The following is a 22,091-nucleotide window of genomic DNA, read 5'->3' as shown; positions in this document are numbered from 1 at the left end:
ATATATAAAAACTCTGATAACTTATAACAACAACCCAATTCTAAAATGGGCAAGGGACTTGAATAGACATTTCTCTAAAGAAGATATACAAATGGCCAATAAGCACATGAAAAGATGTTCAATATCATTAGTCATTTGGGAAATGCAGACCAAAACCACAATGAGAGGTCACTCCATGTCCATTAGGATGACTATTATCCCCTCTCCTAAAAAAAGGAAAAATAATGAGTGTTGGTGATGTAGAGAAATTGGGACCCTCATGTATTGCTGGTAGGAATGTAAAATGGTACTGCTGCTGTGGAAAACAGTATGGCAGTTCCTCAAAAAGTTAAACAAGAATCCTCATATGATGCAACAATTCCACATCTAGATAGATACCCAAAAGAATTGAAAGCAGGGGCTCAAATAGATACTTGCCTGCTATTGTTCATAGCATTATTCACAATAACCTAAATAAAAAAACAACCCAAATGTTCATCAGCAGATGAATGGATAAACAAAATGTATTATGTGTTTATAATGAAATACTATTCAGCCTTAAAAAAGGAATGAAGTTCTGATACATGCTGTAATATAGATGAACCTTGAAAACTTTATGCCAGGTGAAGTAAGTCTGACAAATGTTACAAAGGACAAATATTACAGTTCCACATACCTGAGGTACCTAGAATAGTTAAGATCATAGAGACAGAAAGTAGAATAGAGGTCACCAGGAGTTGAGGCGGAAGTGGGGAGCAGTTGGAATGAGTGGAGAGTTAATTGTTTAATGAGTACAGAGTTTCTGGGATAATGAAGAAGTTCTTGAAATGGATAGTGGTGGTGGTTGCACATTGTGAATGCCCCTGAATTGAGCATCTAAGAGTGGTTAAAATGTTTAGTTGTATGTATTATATACTTTACCAATAGTTAAAGCTCAGCAGTATACAGTAATAATCCTTGATCTCTTGCTCCTAAATCTGTGGGTCTGCTAGAATTCAGCTCATCTAGGCTTGTTTTGAAGTTGTGGTTTGTATCGTGGTCTGCTGCTTGTGTTTCTCAGCTTCCTTGGACCAATCGCTACTTTAGACATCATCTTATGGAGAAAAGTAGGAATGCTGAAGAACAAGTTCAGCTGCACAAGCACATTTCAAGCCTTTACTGGTGCCACATCCACTGATACATCGTTGATAAAGCAAGTCATATGGCCAAACCCAAAGTCCAGAGGCCAAAAAGTACCTTCGGTCTACCTTGAGGCTATGGCAAAGTGTGGATGAATACTACTACCATAGGGGAGCAAAAACTTGAGAGCAAGAATTCATTGCACCTCAGAGATAAGCTAAGAACTTAGAGAATTGGCAACATTGAAGAATAAGGCAGTACTCATTAGTACATTGTTTGAGGCTATGAAGCTTACCTCCTTTAAGTACTGAAACTATTTTGACAATTTTAACAGAATCTTTGAAGTCTATTTTATATATTCTTCCTTTTTAAAGTTTTGGTTTTTTGTTTTTTGCTTTTTGGGTTTTTTTTGTTTTTTGTTTTTTTAGTGAGAGAGCCATCCTGTGAACATCTATTACTATGCCAAGTTACTCTGTGGTTATTTGTCATTTTCCTGTTTGTTTTTTAATATATATTTCTTAGCAATCAACTCTTTTTTTTTTTTTTTTCAAACACACTCAGCTTTTTAAAATTTATTCATGAGAGACACAGAGAGAGGCAGAGACATAGGGAGAGGGAGAAGCAGGCTCCCTGCGTGGAACCTGATGTGGGACTCGATCCCAGGACCCCAGGATCACAACCTGACCCAAAGGCAGACACTCAGCCACTGAGCCGCCCAGCTCTCCCAGCAATCAACTCTTAATAGAATAGTTGTGCCTACTTCTAATAGTTCTTATACTTCTTATTTTAATTTGTTGCTCCTAAGGTAGTGTAGATACGAACATTTATAATCAAGATTGATAAAACTGCAGATACTGAGAGTGTCCCTGAGGTTACTGGTGAGGCCCTGAGTAGTAAACTATATGGCACTCACATTGGAAAGATGGAATTTTATTCCTTCAGATAACAGAGTAGTTTGTGTTTATCCCAAGTTGCATGTTTTATAATGGAGTTATTCATACATTATATCATTTGTTTTTTTAAAAAATTGTAGCAAACTCAAAATATTTTTATAAAATACTTTATATAGGGATCCCTGGGTGGCGCAGCGGTTTAGCGCCTGCCTTTGGCCCAGGGCGTGATCCTGGAGACCCAGGATCGAATCCCACGTCAGGCTCCTGGTGCATGGAGCCTGCTTCTCCCTCTGCCTGTGTCTCTGCCTCTCTCCCTCTCTCTCTCTCTCTGTGACTATCATAAATAAATAAAAATTAAAAAAAAAAACGTTTAAAAAAAAATACTTTATATAAAGAATGATGCTTTTTACAATTTTATTATTTTAAGATTTTATTTATTTGTTTGAGGGAGAGAGAGAGCAAGAGAGAGCATGAGCCGGGGAAAGGGCAGAGGGAGAGGAGGAAAAAAATCTTAAAGAGACCCCTAGCTGAGTGTGGAGCTCAATGCAGGGCCCGATCTTATGACCCTAAGGTCATAACCTGAGCTGAAATCAAGAGTCAGATGCCCGACCGACTGAGCCTGGCACCCTTACAGTTTCATTTTCTAAAGATAGTAAGTTAGAAATAAACAATAAGTTGATTGTTGACTGTTCCTAGTGGATGACATATGACATAGGATGGCCTATTAGGACATTTTTAATATCAAATCTATAATTTATCTTATTTGTAGAGTGATTAGTTATATATAGGGTGGAAAGTGGAAAACTTGTAATACACAATGCAGTAATAGTGTGTTTTAGGAGGTAGTAGTAATAATAAAGATAGTTGACTTAGTTCTTGGAAGAATGTGTTTCATCCATTTCTTCTATGATCAGATAGTTCCCATGCTTTCCACCATGGATTTTTTTTTTCCTGCTATCGCCTCTAAAAACCCAAGGCTTTTAGTTGTCTGTTTGACATAACCTTCTTTCAAAATACGGATATAATGGCATATTAGTTTCAAACTGTAAAACCAAAACTTTAATAGTCTCTTTATGAGAGCAGTCAAACTACAGTATACACACTCTAAAGTATTAAGCCATCATAACATACTATATCAGTTAAAATCATATTAGGTTTTTTCTAAAAAGTAGAATTTCATCCTTCTACTAGCAGTAGCTTATTCAAATATTCCTGTCCCTCTCTTGCATTGACTCTAATTATGCACACACATACATAAAACCCTCATTAACCCTTTAGTAAAACTGACTAGCAAGTTCTAGTCTGACTCTTTTTTACAAATTTGACTCTTATTTTAATATTATTTATACTGAATCCATATCTACAGATAAATAACATTAGCTGGATACAGATATGGATGTAAATATAGAGATATTAGAGTAAATTATCCAAGGTTTAAAAAAAATCATGGAATGGTGTTACTAAAATCTAAAAAGACTTCTGTTAACAGTGTATAGCTATTAGGTATAATGAGATTATACTGAGATTGGAAGGGCAAAAAAATAATTATGAGCATCCTCTGTATCTGGTTAATTCTACCTTCTTTCTAATTGATTCAGTAGACTAATATATGATAGAAGCCTATCTTTGGCTCTATTTTAAGAAATAAGTTGGGCAGCCTGGGTGGCTCAGCACTTGGGCGCCCACGGCGTGATCCTGGAGTCCCAGGATTGAGTCCCACATCAGGCTTCCTGCATGGAGCCTACTTTTCCCTCTGCCTGTGTCTCTGCCTCTCTCTCTCTCTCTCTCTCTCTCTCTCTCATGAATAAATAAATACAATCTTAAAAAAAAAAAGTTGGGTTTTCAGAAGTTCCTTTTGTGAGTTGTTTGGTATTAGAAATGATGTTTAAAATAGTTATTTTTTTTTTTTTTTTTGGTCTAGCTGCAAGTATTTTATCACATAATGTTACTTAATTAAATATATTAAAAATAAACTTAGTTATAAGTTTCAGGTCCTGGATAAAGGAAGGAAGTCATCTGGTACTTTTGTGGAAAAAAGAGACTTTTATTTTATTTAATTGGACCTTTAGGGCAGAGTGTCAGATTACATCCCAGCTTTTTTTTTTTTTTTTTTTTTTTTTTAGAAGGATATTAACTTAGTGCTCAATCCTTGAGAGTAGGTATGTTTAACTTGAGTTGGCTTGAAGATTTTCTGATAATGAAAGGCTTCTTACTAAGGGGATGACCTGAGAGGGATAGGGTCATAGCAGAAATGTAGCCGAATGGAGCTCTAATTGGGGTAGGACAGGTTACTTGATGAAACACACTGATCAATAAGGAAGAGAAAGCCTTCCTCATGGCAAGGTGAAAGTAAGCTAAGCAATAGAATTCTCATATAGCTTGAATCATATACTCAGGTATCAAGTTTACTCTTCCAATTAGGAGAGGTAACTAATAGGTGGAAATCACACTGAAGAAAGATTCAATGACACTAGATTACAAGTATTAGAAAGCTTTAAGCAGTACACCACAATAAATAAATTCTAAGTTTCTTCAGTGCACAAAATTTTAGCTAGATACTAGGCAATGGCTCTAGTGCAGGAGACTTATGAGAGTGCAAGAAATATGTATACTGTTGGGTTCTTTTTTAGGTTGGTATCAGTCATGTAGAGTTCTAGACAGTGTAGTAAAATGAAATGAAAATTTTTCTTCCTTTTTTCACCACTTCTCATCTCTTGTCCTCATTTTGATCCTTTTCTAACCATGAGCAAATGTTTTTTGAAATGGATTGTGATGTTCTCTTTGGTAAAAGAAACATTGTTGGATTTCTGAAATCTTCTCAAATCTTCTCAATGAAGAAATCTTCTCAAATGGCACCCCAACTACTAGGGACCCAATTCCTCATCAGAATATATAGAACTAACTTTTCTTGTGCAGGTTAAATCTTTCTTTTCTTCTTCTTCTTCTTCTTCTTTTTTTTTTTTTTTTTTTTTTTTGGTGGGGGGTTTGTTTTGTTTTGTTTTGTTTAATTCTTGTCTTTTAAGACAAGATTCTGGGTTGGGACATAAGCCATGAAAGATTAAAAGCTAACTGGGGCTTATGACATAGCAGATAAACAGCGAGTCCAGAACACATTTTATGATCCATGTTTGCCCTTTCTGTTATGCCAGCTGTGTCAGGAACTCCGCTCTCTCCCAGTTACCACTCTTACATTTTTTCTTCCTTATCTTTTCACCTCACTTCTACAGCTCCAGTTACCACCTGACAGTTTTGGGTTTGTTTTTTTTTTAAGATTTTATTTATTTATTCATGAGAGGCACAGAGAGAGAGGTAGAGACACAGAGGGAGAAGCAGGCTCCATGCAGGGAGCCCAATGCAGGACTTGATCCCGGGTCCCCAGGATCAGGCCCTGGGCTGAAGGCAGGCGCTAAACTGCTGAACCACTCAGGGATCCCCCACCTGACAGTTTTGATTGGTAGTCTTACATTGATAGTTTTGGCCAGTTGAGCTGCTGTGATGCTGTGACATCACTCTCCAAGCAAGATCTGAAAGTTAAATCTTAATTTTTTCCACAAATATATTATGATATATTCTGTTAGTACAATATTACACACAAAAATAAAACTGGTATATTTTGTATGGGAACCACCATTTTGGATTATAACCTGTCTTCCTTGGTTAGGTACTAGAGATCAACAAATAAACACTTGGTGAGCTTAATAAGGTACTTCATAAATTTTATATTTCAGAATTTGAGTGTTGTATGTTCACAATTCAAGTTTGTTATAAGGTTAAAATGCCCAGGTGACCTGTTGAGTGTATTTTGAGCTTCATGTAGACATTCTTAAATGGGATTGCACAATCCCTATAGACTGTCTGCCATAAATCCAATGACAGAGTACTCAGAAACTATAGGCAAGGAGGGCTTAATTGCAGCCACCTAATGTCCTTTTATTACCTTGAAATCTTTTCAGTTGACCTTCTTCTATTATTTAATTCCATTACATACCAGTAATTGCATTTATTGAAGCCCATGCTTCTCCTTATAGGAAATGCTGATCTTTGTAAATTTCAACTCTAAGAAGGAAAATGTTCTTTAATAAATAATTGAAAGACTTTTTTTCTGCATTTCACAATTCAGTGCCTGTCTGTTGCCATTTATGTTCAGAGTATTTTATGAATGGTAACTAAATTATGGCATCTAGAAAATCATCTCTTTGAGGAATCTCACAAGGTGTGCTACATAATAGCTTATTGTAAGTAGGTTAAATAGACTGGCTTTATCTCAAGTGGCTTACTGTATTAAAAAAGAGTTTAGTATTTCAGCTTTACTGTTGAAACACCAAATGATTTCTGACACCTCTGATGAGATGATTAAAGTTGGGAATTTTTTCTTTTGACAGCATTAACAAAGAGAGCATCGTAGATGTAGAAGGTGTAGTGCGAAAAGTGAATCAGAAAATTGGAAGCTGTACACAGCAAGATGTAGAGTTACATGTTCAAAAGGTAACTTTTTAAAACAAAATTGTGTACATAGATTCAAGTGGCTCTTATAACCATTCATATGAAATCTTTATGTTCTTAGAGTTGATATAAAATACTGAGATTTGTAAATTGATTACTGAATCAATTAGCTCTTGTCTTAGAAGAAACCACCCTAATACTTAAAACATTTATTGGCTCATGTTCCTGTGCGTGGGGCAGTTAGAGTCCGCCTATCTGGGATGACTCATCTGCTCTGCATGACATCACCTGGGCCTACTGATGTTTCTGGGATATTTCTCCCTGTAGCCTCTATTCATCCAGCAGGCTAGCCCAGGCTTGTTGACATGGTGCCAGATGGGTTCCCAGCAGCAAGAGAGAGAAGCCCTAGTGTGCAAGCACTTTTCAAGCTTCTCCTTGTGTCACGTTTGCCAAATGTGTCATTGGTCAGAGCAAGTCACATGAACTAACTTAGATTTAAGGGATGGAGAAATAGATTCCACCTCTTGATGGGAAGAGAGGCAACGTCATTGAAAAGAGACATGTATATAGAAGCCTGAGGAATTATTAGAGCCGTTTTCTACAAAACAATGTTGACACATTTAAAAGCTTTGTTCATTATTATGAATAAGTTTTGCTGTGAACTTTGTTCTGACAATGTACTTCTAAATGTTGATTAATTATACTATTTCTTAACGATTATATTTCCTTATAATCATTATATTTCCTGTACTTTATAGAGAAATCAAAAGAGACAAAACTGTGGGTCTTACAGTCTAGCAATAACTGCCTTTCGTACAAGATTTATCCCACATCTATTTTCTTCTCAGACATAAAAAACTATAAATGCTCATTATCTTTGACAATACTTTTTAAATACTGTAAGTGAACTCTCACATATTTAGTACTTCTGAAATATTCAGTTCAGCTTTGAACCTGCAGTTGTCCAGTCCAGGCCTAGTAGTTTTTATCTACAATATGCATCATTATATTTCTCTTAAGGAGTAGTCACTTCCTACCCTTATCCCTATATGTGTATTTACATGTGTGTGAGCATAAGTAAGATAGAGCCGTTCAGCAGATTGACAGATGCAGAAAGATAGACTTATACACACTAGTTTGGGAGTAAGGTTGTATTTAACTAAAATCATCATAGGAACTCTTCAAGACAGAAAATCTTGCATTTTTTTACTGAGTTAACTTGCCAAATTAATTTCTTTTCTTTTTGTAAATTCATTTGAAACCAACTGCACCAAGAAGGTTAACCTAAGGTAACCTAATAAAGGCAAACCAACCTGAGGTTTTGCTGGCCAAGTAAAACAACTCCCTATTTTTCAAGGAACAAATCTTTTTCAATACTTCAGTAAGTAAAATTTTAGTAAATTGAGCAAGCAAATATACTTCTAAAACATTCTAATTATTTAGCATTCAGTACAACCTTAATAAATGTAAATGATAAATATACAGCCTAAAGAGCTTACAAATCTTGCCTTAATGGAAATAATTATGAAGTATCTCACACAAAGTATAAAGTATCTTATAAAGGATCTGATAGTAAGCACTGACTCTTATCAGTTATTTATTTATTCAGCCAGCAGTTACTAAGTACATTTGTGCCAGCACTGTGTAAAGTTACAGGGGTTCTCACAACCTAATGAAATGAATATCCACTAGTTACAAAAATAGAAGAAGTAGCTGTTCCATTCTCCAACTTTGCATTGGAAATCAAGTTTCTATTAACTCATCAAAGAGAAACAACGCCATACTTGAGCATAGAAGATGGTAACAAATAATTCTGTTTCATTCTGAGGAGGACTAGAGTGTCCTTCTGACACTTTTTCTTAAAGAGCCTGAGCTGAATGCTAAATATGATCTACCAACTGGAAGAATATAATTTCCTTTCCTGAATTAACTAAATAAGCTCTGTTTCCCTTTTGTGCTTTAACAGGTTTTTCCAAGCATAGTTGGAAGTAACTGATAGGGTAACATGTTTTTTTAAGAGTAGCCAAAAAACTCTAGCTCATTTTTTATTACCTAACTGCTTTTTAGCACTAAAATGTGCAATTAGTATGGGTGAATTTAACAAATTAAAAGGAATTTTAACACCAGAGAGGAATACCTTCGATGGTAGCTCCCAACCAGGAGAACAGCAGGAAGTGAGATATAATATGTTTGATAAAAGATGGCAAGGAAGGGATATTTGAGGGAAAAATGAGAAAAGGGAGTTGATGCACAGCAGAGTTGGACTGACTTTGGTCTTAGTGGTAAAAATGGCCAAATGCTGTGAACCTTGATAGTAACACATTTGTTTAATGGCCTCTTCAAAAGAGCAAGTGTTTTGCTTATGAAGTGTTTTCATATTCATTACTCCATTTGATTCATACCTCAGACCTTATTTTACAGAGTAGAATATTGAAGCTCTGAGGTTAAATGATTCGCCTAACAACAGCTTTTATGTGACAAAGCAAGGCCTTAAGCTTAGACCCCTTGACTCCAATTAGTACTTATTTGTCACACTGGTATGCACATTAGAGTTTACAAAATATTTGTATGTATGTTATCTCATTCGACTTCCAAAAACCTATGGAGGTTGGCAAGAAATACTATGATTCCCATTTTATAATAAGTGAAAAAACATGTGTATCTTTGTTTGATTTTAGCAAGTAGTTTCGGTTAAGATATATGCAAACATAGCTTCATATATAAGTCAACTGTAGATTTTTTTTAAGTAAAAGATAACAGGTTTTGTGTGCTTCATGATATTTTTGGTAATCTCTCACTTTCAGATTTATGTGATCAGTTTGGCTGAACCCCGCCTACCCCTGCAGCTGGATGATGCTGTTCGGCCTGAGGTGGAAGAAGAGGTTAAAATTACATTTTTGAAATATTGTTCTTCCTCTGTATCTTTAATTTATAAAACATTGAAAACCTGATGCCCTACTTTTGTATGAAGGGTGCCTGTGAAGTGATTTGAGCTTCATTTTTTTATCTAAATTTACTCTTACATTGATAGTTCCCAAACTTTTTGGTCTCAGGATCCCTTTACACTCTTAAAAATAATTGCCCCCACAAACTTTTGTTTTTGTATATCTTTATCAATATTTACATTAGAAATCAAAATAGAAAAATTTTAGTGTGTGTTAATAAAAGAATCAGTAATCTAGAAATATTTTGGTGTTTATATATATTAATCTTATATGAATGACAAAAATAACATTTTTGAAAAATATTTTCAAAAACAAAAAATAATTCAGTGCCACGAGTGACATTGTCTTAAATATCTACAAATCTTTGTAATGTCTGCCTTAATAGACAACAATTAGATTCTCATACCTGCCTCTGCATTCATTCTGTTGTGATAGCACACATCATGAAGCCTTGGGAAAACTCAGTGCAGAGTGAAAATGTATCATTGTGAAAAATAGGTTTGACTTCATGGACTCCCTGAAAGTGTCTTTGGGACCTTCAGTGGTGCCCAGAACATACTTTGAGAACCACTACTCTGTCAGCTTTTATCTGTTCCTTCAGTCTTTAACTAGCAGGTAAAATCCAGGAATCAATAAAGGGGCAAGCGGTTGATTCTTCAGTCGTCCCTGTAATGAGGCAAGGCTTTGATGGGGATGGGAGATGGAAAGAAAGCATTAACCTCTATTCATTTGCATTTCTCTTCTTTCCATCTCTCTTTTAACAATAGCTTCTCAAAAAAAAAAAAAAAAAAACAATAGCTTCTCTCTGGCCCTGGTTCTTGTTTCTTGGATCTCTGATTTGGGGGTGTAATATTAATATACATAAGCACACTTATTCTCACTTAAAAGTAAACATGGCTCCTTAAATGTTTTTGTGTTCTTAAAAAAAATAAGTAAAATCTATTTTTTTGTTTTTTGTTTTTTTTTTAGGAAGGAAGAGCTACTGTTAACCAGGATACAAGATTAGACAACAGAGTCATTGATCTTAGGGTATGCCTCATTTATTTATTAAGTGACATGATTGTGCCAAAATCAGGATGGGCAGGGATACCACACTTGTCTCAGGCTTATAGAACTGATTGGCATTTACCTATTGTATGATGATACAGAAGCAATTTACCTTTCTGACTGACTTTTCCCCTAAAAATAATTGGAGGCAACAAGGGCAGTCAAGTAATAATTCACAGGATATTATCTTACTTTGTTTTATAATGACAAAGGAACCTGAAACCAATAAATGGGCTTGCTGTCAAATGATACCTGTTTTAGACAAGTTAGTAAGGAAAAACATAACCATTAATATCACTAAAAAATTGTGAAAGAAATTATATGCACATTTTAGATTGTGGACCAGGTATAGATCAGTAATTAATGCCTCAGTCCTTTGAATTTGAACTGAGCACAGAATTAATAATAAAGGAGTAGTTGGCCCTGGTGGTTTATTTAGTAATCTCATAGGTCTTCTGTTTCCCTTTCTGGTTTGGTTGCAAGTGAAAGAGTTCAGTGGTTTCATCATTGTAGTAAAACCAGTGTCATCTTTCTTTCTTAATGTTTTGACCACATCTTCCTCCTTAAATATTCTACCTAAAGCATAAATTCTTTGTCACCTTAAGAGTTCTTTCCAACTTTTCTGCAATCATATGGGTGTACCTTTATTATACACTCATGTTTCTCTTGATTATTTGCTTTTTTATCCCTTTTCGTTTTCTATTTTAATTTGTAGTTCATAGAAAAAGCTATAACAATAATCAAAAGTCCTCTTGATACTGCTTAGAAACCTCAGGTTTTTCCTAATTTTGGCCACAGTAGGTAGACATCCTACTCTCTTCACACAAGTTATTGGTTGTGCCTGTAGAATTTGGCCTCAAGATAGTTTTCTTTGGCATCTTTTTTTTTTTTTTTTAACTTAAATTCATTGCCACCTTTGAAAAGTAGGGATTCCCACATTAAATCTAGATAGATGGCTTTTCTTAAAAATTTGGTGGTGAATCTGGCAATACTGTGACATGGCAACATTAGCTAGCACTCTAGATGGGGCATTATGTCCTCTGCTATGCCCTGCACCACCCAGAAAGTTTCATTCATTTATTCCATTTATGTTATTTTTCTGACCCTTGCAAGCATTCACTTTTTTTATTTTTTATTTTTTTTTATTTTTTGCATTCACTTTTTTAAAGATTTATTTATTTGAGAGAGAGAGAGAGAGCATGTGCCTGCAAGCAGAGGGGAAAGGGGCAGAAGGAGAGGGAGAGAGAAAAATCTCAAGAAGACTCCCCGCTGAGCACAGAGCCAGATGGGAGGCTTGATCTCATGACTCTGAGGTCATGACTAGATAGGAAATCAAGAGTCCCACGCTTAACCAGCTGAGCCAGCTGACCCACCAGTCGCCCCTAAGCATTCACATTTTTAACCCCTACTTTGACTTTACATTTGGGGAAACACTGTATACTTAAAATCCTTTAAGCATCTTAATTTATGTCTAAACTACTCTCTAATCTTTTATAGACTCTCAGCAAAGTCAAGAGTTGGAGAAGTTGGGATCCCTGGGTGGCGCAGCGGTTTGGCGCCTGCCTTTGGCCCAGGGCGCGATCCTGGAGACCCGGGATCGAATCCCACATCAGGCTCCCAGTGCATGGAGCCTGCTTCTCCCTCTGCCTGTGTCTCTGCCTCTCTCTCTCTCTCTCTGTGACTATCATAAATAAATAAAAAATAAAAAAAAATTAAAAAAACGAGTTGGAGAAGTTGGAGATTTTAAAGATTTTATTTATTTACTTGAGACAGAGCACAAGTGGAGAGATGAGTCAAAGGGAGGAAAAGAAGCAGACTCCTCACTGAGCTGGGAGTCTGACACAGGGTTCAATCCCAGGACTCCAAGATCATACCCAAGCAAGGCAGATGCTGAACTGACTGAACCACCTAGGCAACCCTGTGTTGGAGATTTTAAAGGGCAAAATTGCCATACTCTTATAATAGAAAACAAGAAAAAGGTTAATTTCATTTAAAGTTAGGTTAAAGTTAGGCTAATTGTCATATAACCTAACTTTTCTGTCATATAATGAATTGTTTTTTCTGTGAATCTTCTATGCAGGTGGCCTGATTAGAAAATACTCCATTTCAGCTAAAGTGTCAGATGGATTTCATTAGATTTTTATTATTGTCTTTTAGACATCAACTAGTCAGGCAGTTTTCCGTCTTCAGTCTGGCATCTGCCATCTTTTCCGAGAAACTTTAATTAACAAAGGTTTTGTGGAGATCCAAACTCCTAAAATTATCTCAGGTATGCTTTAAGACATTTCTCTTAATTTTTAAAAGTAAAATTGCTTTCTCCCAAGTTGCTTAATATTAACTTTGAGAACCCCAACTGTCTTTTAAGATTTATTGCCATGAGACTTTTTATTTTGAAGTCTGCTATATAGCAGCAGTCACTTACAATTGACATCAATAACACAACATCTCCTGTTTCAAAAGTCATTATGTGATAGTGATTATAAAATGAGGCAGTAACACATGAAGCAAGATTGTTATTAGGTAAGTTGCACCAGAACTACTTTCATTATGTAGGTTTCTTTCTAAATTGATATTGCAATTTTGTTTTGTATAAACTGCATTGTAATATTATTAAATGCTACAAATAGAAATATCTCATTAATTCTCATTCTTACATAAGGACCTTATTTTAATCATTTTACCTTTTTTGGAGTTGCTTAAGTAACACTAAAAAGTATGTTACAAATGACATTTAGTTATAAAGTCAAGAATTGAGTATTGCATTCTTGATACATAGAAAAATCAATAAGAATATCTTTTTCTTTTAAAAAAAATTTTTTACAACCCCAGAGTAGCTTTAGTTGATTTGAAATTGATGCAGAAAGGGAGTATGTAAATCTGAAGAAGTAAAATGAAGGTATAGCCAAAGAAGTAAATCTGTCCTAAATATAAACAGTTTATAATCAGGTAAAAGACATATATAGACTATGGTTTCTCTGAAATTTTTTTTTTAAGTGAAATGCTTAAAAGTATAAACTTTTTATTAGAAGTATGCATTGATAAGCTTGCAGCTGCTTATAATGACATACATGTTTACATTTCAGCTGCCAGTGAAGGAGGAGCCAATGTATTTACTGTGTCATATTTTAAAAATAATGCATACCTGGCGCAGTCCCCACAGCTGTACAAGCAAATGTGTATTTGTGCTGACTTTGAGAAGGTTTTCTGTATTGGACCAGGTAAGGTTTTGGTGGTTATGGTTTTCTCAAAATTTATTAATCATATCATAGTTACAGTTTTAGGAACACATTTTACATACAGACATTTTCAAAGCTTAAATCCTTTTGTAAGTTGGCTGTATAAACACTAGACTTTTAGGTAAAAATGACACTGTGCTTGGGTAGACATTTCCTAAAAAAATTGTATGCTCTTTAAGTAGTTGAACATCATTTATGTGAATAGAGTCATAAGCATTTTATATTCCTACATAAGATTGCTGAAGAAAATGTTTGCCTTGGGAATATCTCATTTTAAAAATGCATACTTTGAAAATATATACCCTCTAAAATACACTTGAGTATATTACTTATTATTTCAGTGTAATTAGAACAGAATTAGCTCCTGTTTGGGCTCTCAACTCTCCATGAACATGAAAGAACAAGTAGTAGCAATCTTCTAAATAATGTATTTTTTTGTCCTTGATAGCCTTTTACTACTCTTGTAAGTTTATAAATGTACCTCTGTATACTTTGCTACCGACTTTATTTCAAGCTGTTCTGTTTTACTATTAACTGTTTGTACTGTTCTTAGTGTTGAGAATATGCTAAAGTCCATCAGAAATATTAACAAATGTCTGATTAGGATATGTTAACATGATTTTTAAGAAATATTAACCGAAAGTTAAAGCATGGACACATAATCATGTAGCATATCCTTTAATGAAGCTAATTGATTATAAGCAAAAACGAGCTTTGCTTCATTCTGTAAAATTTATCTGATTATTTTATATATGTAAGTTTTTTGATAGCTAAAAGAGAAATTGAATGCCTCTGTTAGAGAAACTGGGAAAAACAGTAATTGAATTTATTAACTAATTTGTTGTATGCCTGCTGCATACATAGCCTTGTGCTAGATAACATGTACATGAAAGAAGAATCAACCAGCATTTCTCAAATGTTAATGTGCATGAATCACTTGAGGATCTTGTTAAAATGCAGATTCTGACCAGTAGGTCTGGAGGGAGGCTTGAGATTCTGTAATTCTCACAAGCTTCCAGGTACTGTTGATGCTGCTGATTTGTAGACCATGTTTTGAGTGACAAGGGAATAAACATTGTCCATGCTCCCAAGACAGAATAAGACGTGCATACATATAGCAGTCGCAGGGAATATTCAACTGATTTTCACAGCGAATAATCAGATTGTGCTGTACAATCAGCAGATTGGTGTTAATTATGTAGTATATCTATACTACATAGTGTAAAAAGAGGGAGAAGATGGAGTTTGCTAGAGTTACCATAAAGGAAAATGCAAACTGAAGTGGGCTTTAAGAACAGAGAAAGAAATACAGACTACAGAAATGGCATTCTAGTAAGCAGAAGCAGAATTCATAAAGAACATTGGAGAAAATATAAGTAAGACTAGTTAGTGTTAAGAAGAAATAGAAAATATAGGGTAGGATTAAATATGAAAGCATAACGGTTTTAGTTTTTTGTCATTTTATATTCTATTACAGTGCCATCTGGGAGCAATTTATGATCAGTGGTTAATTAATTAATTACTGAGCAAGAATGTGTTGTAGGAATATTAATCTTAAAGTGATGTGAAAGATGAAGCAGAGATTAGAGTCAGGAAGACTGGAAAAGGAGGAAAGTGCAGTGAGGACAATAACAGCTGGACGGAAGTAATGGCTGGAATATATATAATGTTACCTCACTAGTACAGATTTCATTTAGCTTGAGTCAAGTTTTAATAAAATTGAGAAGAACTCAATATATTGAACATATTTTTAATTATTGAGAAGGCATTCAGGACCTTGCATTCCCTCAGGATTATCTGGAGCCTCCTTTATTAATTTACATTTGTTACAGCTTTTACTACATGACTGTAGGAGTTGGTAATGTACTTGATGACCAAGAGAATGCTGAAATATATGGCTTATCACAAGTCTTTCTAGAACCCTGTAATGATCATGAAAATAATAGTACGAGTAAATAAAATTTTGTTTAAATCTTAATTTATCCAAAACCTGAAACACTGTTTACTATTTATTTCTTTTAATAATGTTACAGTATTCAGAGCTGAAGACTCGAATACCCACAGACATCTAACTGAATTTGTTGGTTTGGACATTGAAATGGCTTTTAATTACCATTATCATGAAGTTGTTGAAGAAATTGCTGATACCTTAGTACAAATATTCAAAGGACTCCAAAAAAGGTAAAAACAAATATTGCATATCTCTAGATGGACTTAATGTCTGATCAGTTTGGGTTCTTCAGATAAAGCAATTCTTGAATTAAAACATGTAAACTAAGTTTATATAGTAAACATACATATATATATGGGGAGAGAGGACTTGCCACTTAGATGATCAATAGTTAATTAGAGAAAAAATGAACACTCAAAATAGTACTTCTGCAGAATCTAAATCAGTTGGGACTTCAGCTAGTTAACCTCATTTTGGTAGTGAAGTTTACCCTGTTGTGAACCAGCCTAGCTATAGTGTTTTCCTTTATATTGTATCCCGAATGTCTAAAAGAAATAAAGCCTATGTTATTTTTATACCAGTTTATTATTAAACTGGTAGTGGTAATAATAATAATAATGTGAGTAAAATTTTACAAAAAATTATTAGACATGTTTGGGATATGCAGAAATCTGAATTATGTAAAATATTCACATTAGGTACACCCTCTAAACTGGCAAATAGTTTCTTCCTTAAAGGTCATTGAAAATTGTTTACTTGTGATAATGTTTAACACAGAGAAAATAGGAAAAGAAAATGGAAGAACAAGTTAAGTAGGATCAAGAGAATCTTTTTTTTTCCTTTTTCCATACTTGAGACAGTACTTCTATAATAAGTAGGCTATAGTAGACTTATAGCACTTTGATAACTGACCAAAGTCTGTATTGAAATTTTTACTTAAAGACTGCTGATTTAACGGTTAATTGTTGATTTATTTGGATATGCTTCATTGATACTTAAAAAGAGTTCAAAAATACTATTCATCTTATTTACTCCATTGCAAGTCTAATGAGTAATTTCAAGGACACAGAAATTTTGATTTTACAAAAATCTTGTAGGATAAGCACCAATATTTTCTAGGCATTCTCTGCATTGCATTAGAACATTGATGACAGCCTTTTCTTAAATCTTTGTTCTCTGAAACATTTCAATACAGTTTATTTTAAGCAACTTTCGTTTAGATATAGTCTATGGAACAACTAATGTTTCCTTATAAAATACACTTTGAAACCCAGTGAAGGAACATTTTTCTCATTTTTTTCCACATTTATAATTCAAGAAAGTTTCTTAAGCCCATTTATTTTGGATATTGATATTTTCGCTCTTTAATATCAGGAAATGAAAGTTCCCACTTTGTTTTTTTTTTAATAACAGAGCAAGTATGAATCGGGTCCTTGGGATTAATCAAATCTCTGTTTATAAATTAGAGATTCAGACACCATCATCACTGGACTTTTTCAAGTAGTTTAAGATGGCAACCTTTATAGAAATAAAAGCCTTCTTTTTATATTATATAAGTCATTTAGGAATTTTAAGTTTTTCAGTCAGTTGTAAGTTGGGCTACCTAACTTGTGTCATGTCCCTCTCACGTATATCCTTAGTACTTATCGCTTATAGAAGAATAATATACAAATATATTTTCAAATATTGATAGACATGCATGGGTTAATATCCAAAGCAAAGAAAGGCAATTTAAAAATCAATTATTGGGATCTTCTTAACCCTTCTTACATAGAGATTTGAATAAATCAGTGACAAGGTCTTATTGCTCCCATGAAAATCTTTAATCAGAAAATGATAATGTTTTCATTTCTACTGTTTTCATGGAATATAAGCATGCTTTTTCAATTTTATAAATTATGAAAATTTCATGACACTTTTTAAATCTTACTAAAATATGATCTTCCACAATTCAATATGGTGAATATTTGTCATATGCCTGCTATTTAAAGACCAGACACTGTACTATAGTGGCTATTTTTTTTTTTTTTTATAGTGGCTATTTTTTTTTTTTTTTATAGTGGCTATTAAAATGAGAAATTGGCACTCACACACTTACAGTATAATGGGAATGGGGAAAGATAAGACCAAGTATTCACTAATTTGGTCTGCCTTGAGGATAACAAGTGTTAAAGGATTAAAAAGTCTGTTATTTTTAATGCCTTATAAAATGGATACTTTATATCACTAGCAGTATTAGCTGATACGAGTTATAAAGTTTTTAATCCTTTAATGCCACTGTAGTGACAAATTAAGAGGAGACTAAGAAAGGTGTAAATATTTTGAGTATTTAAATTTCATCTTTAATGTAAATAATTCCTTGTTAATACTTTTTCCTGGTACATACACTGATTCAAATAATGATTTTATGTGACAGGTACTCAATACCTACCATATATTTTTTCTTAGATGTTACTACTACTACAGAAGAGCCTGAAAGTCTCCAAGGCAATTTTTGTATTGAGGCTGATCTTACATAAGACAACTTTCTCTAAAAGTATTTCCTTTAAGGGGTGCCTGAGTGGCTCAGTAGGTTAAGCGTTCAACTCTTGATTTTAGGTCAGATCATGATCTCAGGATTGTTAGATCAAGCTTGCTTCGGGCTCAGCACTGAGCATGGAGCTTGCTTAAGATTCTTTTTCTCCCCTTGCCTCTGCCCATCCCCTTTATAAAAAGTTAATTATGCTATAATTAATTTAAAATGCTATAAAACTATTTCCTTTTGAGTTACCTCTGAATTTCAAAATCATTATCAGTGGAACAGATAGAACTAATAATATGTAGAGTAGACTCTTTGGGTCCATATCAGCCAGCCATTAGGTAATGGTTCCCCAGATAGGAGAGTCTGTAAGGCTGAGTGGTTCAGCTAGAGAAGGCACTTGGCTGACCATGGAGCTGCTACCACCCCTGAACCTACTCAGATTGCCCTTTCTTCATCGTCGCACATACGGTGACCCCCGTGAAATGTTAAAAATGTTTCTTTGTTTAAAAAAATATGTATGTATCAAGTTGTAGAAGAATAAAGCTATATGCTCTTTATTTCACTTGTATTAGTAAAATTTTTCTTAAAAATTATGTTTATGTATTGTCACAGTGACCTCTTGTGGAGAGAACATGACACATTTTTTTTATTCTATCATTGTACAAATAGGTTTCAAACTGAAATTCAGACAGTGAATAAACAATTCCCGTGTGAGCCATTCAAATTTTTGGAACCAACATTAAGACTTGAGTATTGTGAAGCATTGGCTATGCTTAGGGAAGCTGGAATCGAAATGGGAGATGAAGAAGATCTGAGGTTTGACTTTGTGATTTTTTAAACTTTAGTAATTAGGTTTAAGATACAAAAGAATGAGTATATTAAAAAATGATTTTTTTTTTCCACCTAGCTGATAAACTTCAGTTTTATTACCTTTGGTGTATAATATGATGTTTTGTTTAATGTATGATCTGAAATAAAACATTATGTTTAATATGGTCTGCCCAAAAAAAAAAAAAAATATGGTCTGCCCAAAAAAAAAAAAAAATATGGTCTGCCCAAGCTTCAGTAGTTTTGTTTATACATCCCATTTTTTGACCCTACACCACCCTCATGTTTGTAACACTTTAAAGAATAGATAGGGACGTATGCCTGTGATTTTATCATCTGATATGTTACTCTCTTTCTAAATCAGTGGTGTTAGAGTAGACAGCAGTTTTAATCCATCCCCACACAGGATTAGGGCACAAAATTAATATCTCCAAAAGTTATAAAAATATCTGTTCTTTATTTGGTAACATAGTATTATGTTATCTAAATTCAGGTCATGTAACTTATAATTTTGAATAAATTATGTAGTTTAATAAATACTATCTACCATACTTACATTTTTCTCAAGGGTTCTTAAAATATTTAAGCCCTTACAATAATTGGTATGGATAAAAAAAATAATAATTGGTATGGATAAAGGAATAAAACGACGGTTGTTGTCTTTTTTTTTAGGGCTTTTTAAAAGCATATTTTGCTCAAAACCCTTTATTTTTGTTTGTCAGGAATATACATTTATGGTTTTAAGCATCTCCTTCATTGCTAAATTACATTTTTAAGACAAACTATAAATTCTTTAATTATTTTAAGCTGAGCAGAATTTTCTTAAGTATTTTGGCAGTTGTTCTTACCTAGGATGGAAGTTAAGTAATAGCCTCTTAGCTATAGTAACACTATTAAATTTTAAAGACTTGGAATGCCTGGGTGGCTCAGCAGTTGAGCGTCTGCCTTCGGCTCAGGGCATGATCCTGGAATCCGAGATGAGCCTGCTTCTCCCTCTGCCTAGGTCTCTGCTTCTCTATATGTCTCTGATGAATAAATCTTTTTTAAAATTTTTTTTAAAAAACTTGAAAATGTTGATTTTTGTTTTATAAACTTTTGATGATAAAGTAACAAAATGGGAGACCATCTTGAAGTGGAGCCACTTAAGATGGCAAGAATAGCCTATGTTGCTATAGTAAACTTTTATTATATATAATTGTAGGATATTATTTCATCCTTGTTATTTCTGAATCTATAAATTGTTATATCTGTTTATTTTATTTAAATATTTTTGAGCAGCACCTACTAAGTGTTGTCACTATACTTCTTTTTTAAAAGGAGCAGGATAGGGATGCCTGGGTGGCTCAGCGGTTGAGCATCTGCCTTAGGCTCAGGGCGTGATCCTGGAGTCCCAGGATCGAGTCCCACCTCGGGCTCCCTGCATGGAGCCTGCTTCTCCTTCTGCCTATGTCTCTGTCTCTTTCTGTGTCTCTCATGAATAAATAAATAAAAATCTTTAAAAAAAAAAAAAAGGAGCAGGATAGACAACTATGTATTTTGACCAATTTTTTTATCCTTTGAGAACTTCAAGTGGGAGAGGGGCCTTATTAACTTAAAACTCTTTAAGTTGCTACTTGATATTCAAACACCTGATTTCCTGGGGGGGGGGTTGTTTTTGTTTTTCAGTACACCAAATGAAAAACTGTTGGGTCGTTTGGTGAAGGAAAAGGTAGGACTCTTGTACATGGTAGATTTCTTTTTCTAAATCTGAAACATATTCTGGTACTAAAGAACAGTTGCAGGGTAAACAGTCTTCCAGAACAGTAAGATCCAATAATAAAAAATACTCAGACAGGCTTTGCTCAGTCAGTTTGATTAGCTCAGTGTCTAATTTTTGTACTAGGTTGTACTGAGGTACCTCTAAAAGTGATATCTATATGAGACTGTCAGATTAACCAGAAACAACCTCAAGATGGCTTAAAATTATTTAGAAATGGCCTTCCCTCCTACCCTTGATGACTCATGGTACTCGAAGGCAAATAAGTTTCTTTTTTGCCTCTTTTGTGAAAGCTGCTTTCCTATCTCATTTTCTAAAACTCCAGAGATAAAAGCTGAACTTAATGTAGTCTTTCAAGAAATTAGAATTGTGTATAAATGAAAACAGTCCTTGAGCTCCTCCTACTGGTTGCACTCAAAACTGACTGGAGAGCTCACCTATTTCTGAAACTGCAGTGTTGAATGTATACCTTTAAAATGCTGTTCAGGGCAGCCTGGGTGGCTCAGCCGTTTAGCGCAGCCTTCAGCCCAGGGTGTGATCCTGGAGACCCGGGATCGAGTCCCACATTGGGCTCCCTGCATGGAGCTGCTTCTCCCTCTGCCTGTGTCTCTGCCTCTCTCTGTGTGTCTCTCATGAATAAATAAATAAAATCTTTAAAAAAAATAAAATGCTATTTCAGCAGAGTAGATTCCAGTTTGTCCGCTCTTGACCTTCCTCTACACTTGAGTTTTAGTAAAAATGTTTAATGTAAAAACAGTTGAAATGTGGTTGGTTTCTTTTTAACTAAATTTAGGTTATGAAGTAACTATTCTTTGTAACAAAAATATCATAATTTCATGTTAATGTTACTTATTTCACTTATACTTTTCATATGAAGAAAACTACCAAATTTCTTTTTAGATGTCTGCACAAAAATTTAAATTGCTGGTAAAATAAGGTTTTTTTTGAAGATGAATATTGTAAAAGATGTCAGGTTTTCCTAAAGTAATTTATAGATTTAATGTAGTTTTTGTAAAACCCAAAGAGATTTGGGATAATTTAACAAAAAGTTAATAAATTGCATCTGAAAGAATAAATGAATTAGATTAGCAAAGAAAGAAATGAAATTCAAAGAATTGTATTGTAGCCTAATTTTCATTGGGAAAGAGATTACGTGTCAAAAAAGAAGAAAACAATTTTTGAAATAGTAAATAAATAGTAGCTCCTACAATTTAAGTATTGGAGGAATTTATAACGTGATGGCAAAATACTATAGGATACAGATGACACTTGAAAGAAGTAGAATACTTACTGCATACATAGTATAATTACAGTAATTTTGAAAGACAAAACATTTTTTAAAGGACAGTTAATTATCAAAATGTTAACCTTTT

General features: G+C 34.1%; 1 protein-coding gene across 2 annotated transcripts in view; it reads left to right on the top strand.

Annotated features, from left to right (window-relative positions):
* Window positions 1–22,091, top strand: part of DARS1 (aspartyl-tRNA synthetase 1) — a 61,240-nt gene that overhangs the window by 33,072 nt on the left and 6,077 nt on the right. For both annotated transcript variants that reach the window (XM_041739717.1, XM_041739718.1), the window contains exons 5-12: window positions 6,374–6,476; window positions 9,239–9,316; window positions 10,349–10,408; window positions 12,584–12,695; window positions 13,510–13,644; window positions 15,696–15,843; window positions 18,804–18,950; window positions 20,628–20,670. In XM_041739717.1, coding sequence (XP_041595651.1) covers window positions 6,374–6,476; window positions 9,239–9,316; window positions 10,349–10,408; window positions 12,584–12,695; window positions 13,510–13,644; window positions 15,696–15,843; window positions 18,804–18,950; window positions 20,628–20,670 — 826 coding nt within the window. The remainder of the gene's footprint in view (window positions 1–6,373; window positions 6,477–9,238; window positions 9,317–10,348; window positions 10,409–12,583; window positions 12,696–13,509; window positions 13,645–15,695; window positions 15,844–18,803; window positions 18,951–20,627; window positions 20,671–22,091) is intronic.

The sequence above is a fragment of the Vulpes lagopus genome, chromosome 24 (assembly GCF_018345385.1).
Source record: "Vulpes lagopus strain Blue_001 chromosome 24, ASM1834538v1, whole genome shotgun sequence".
NCBI lineage: Eukaryota > Metazoa > Chordata > Mammalia > Carnivora > Canidae > Vulpes > Vulpes lagopus.
Note: the sequence above shows the minus strand (reverse complement) of the source record. Positions and strands in the feature narration are given on the sequence as shown.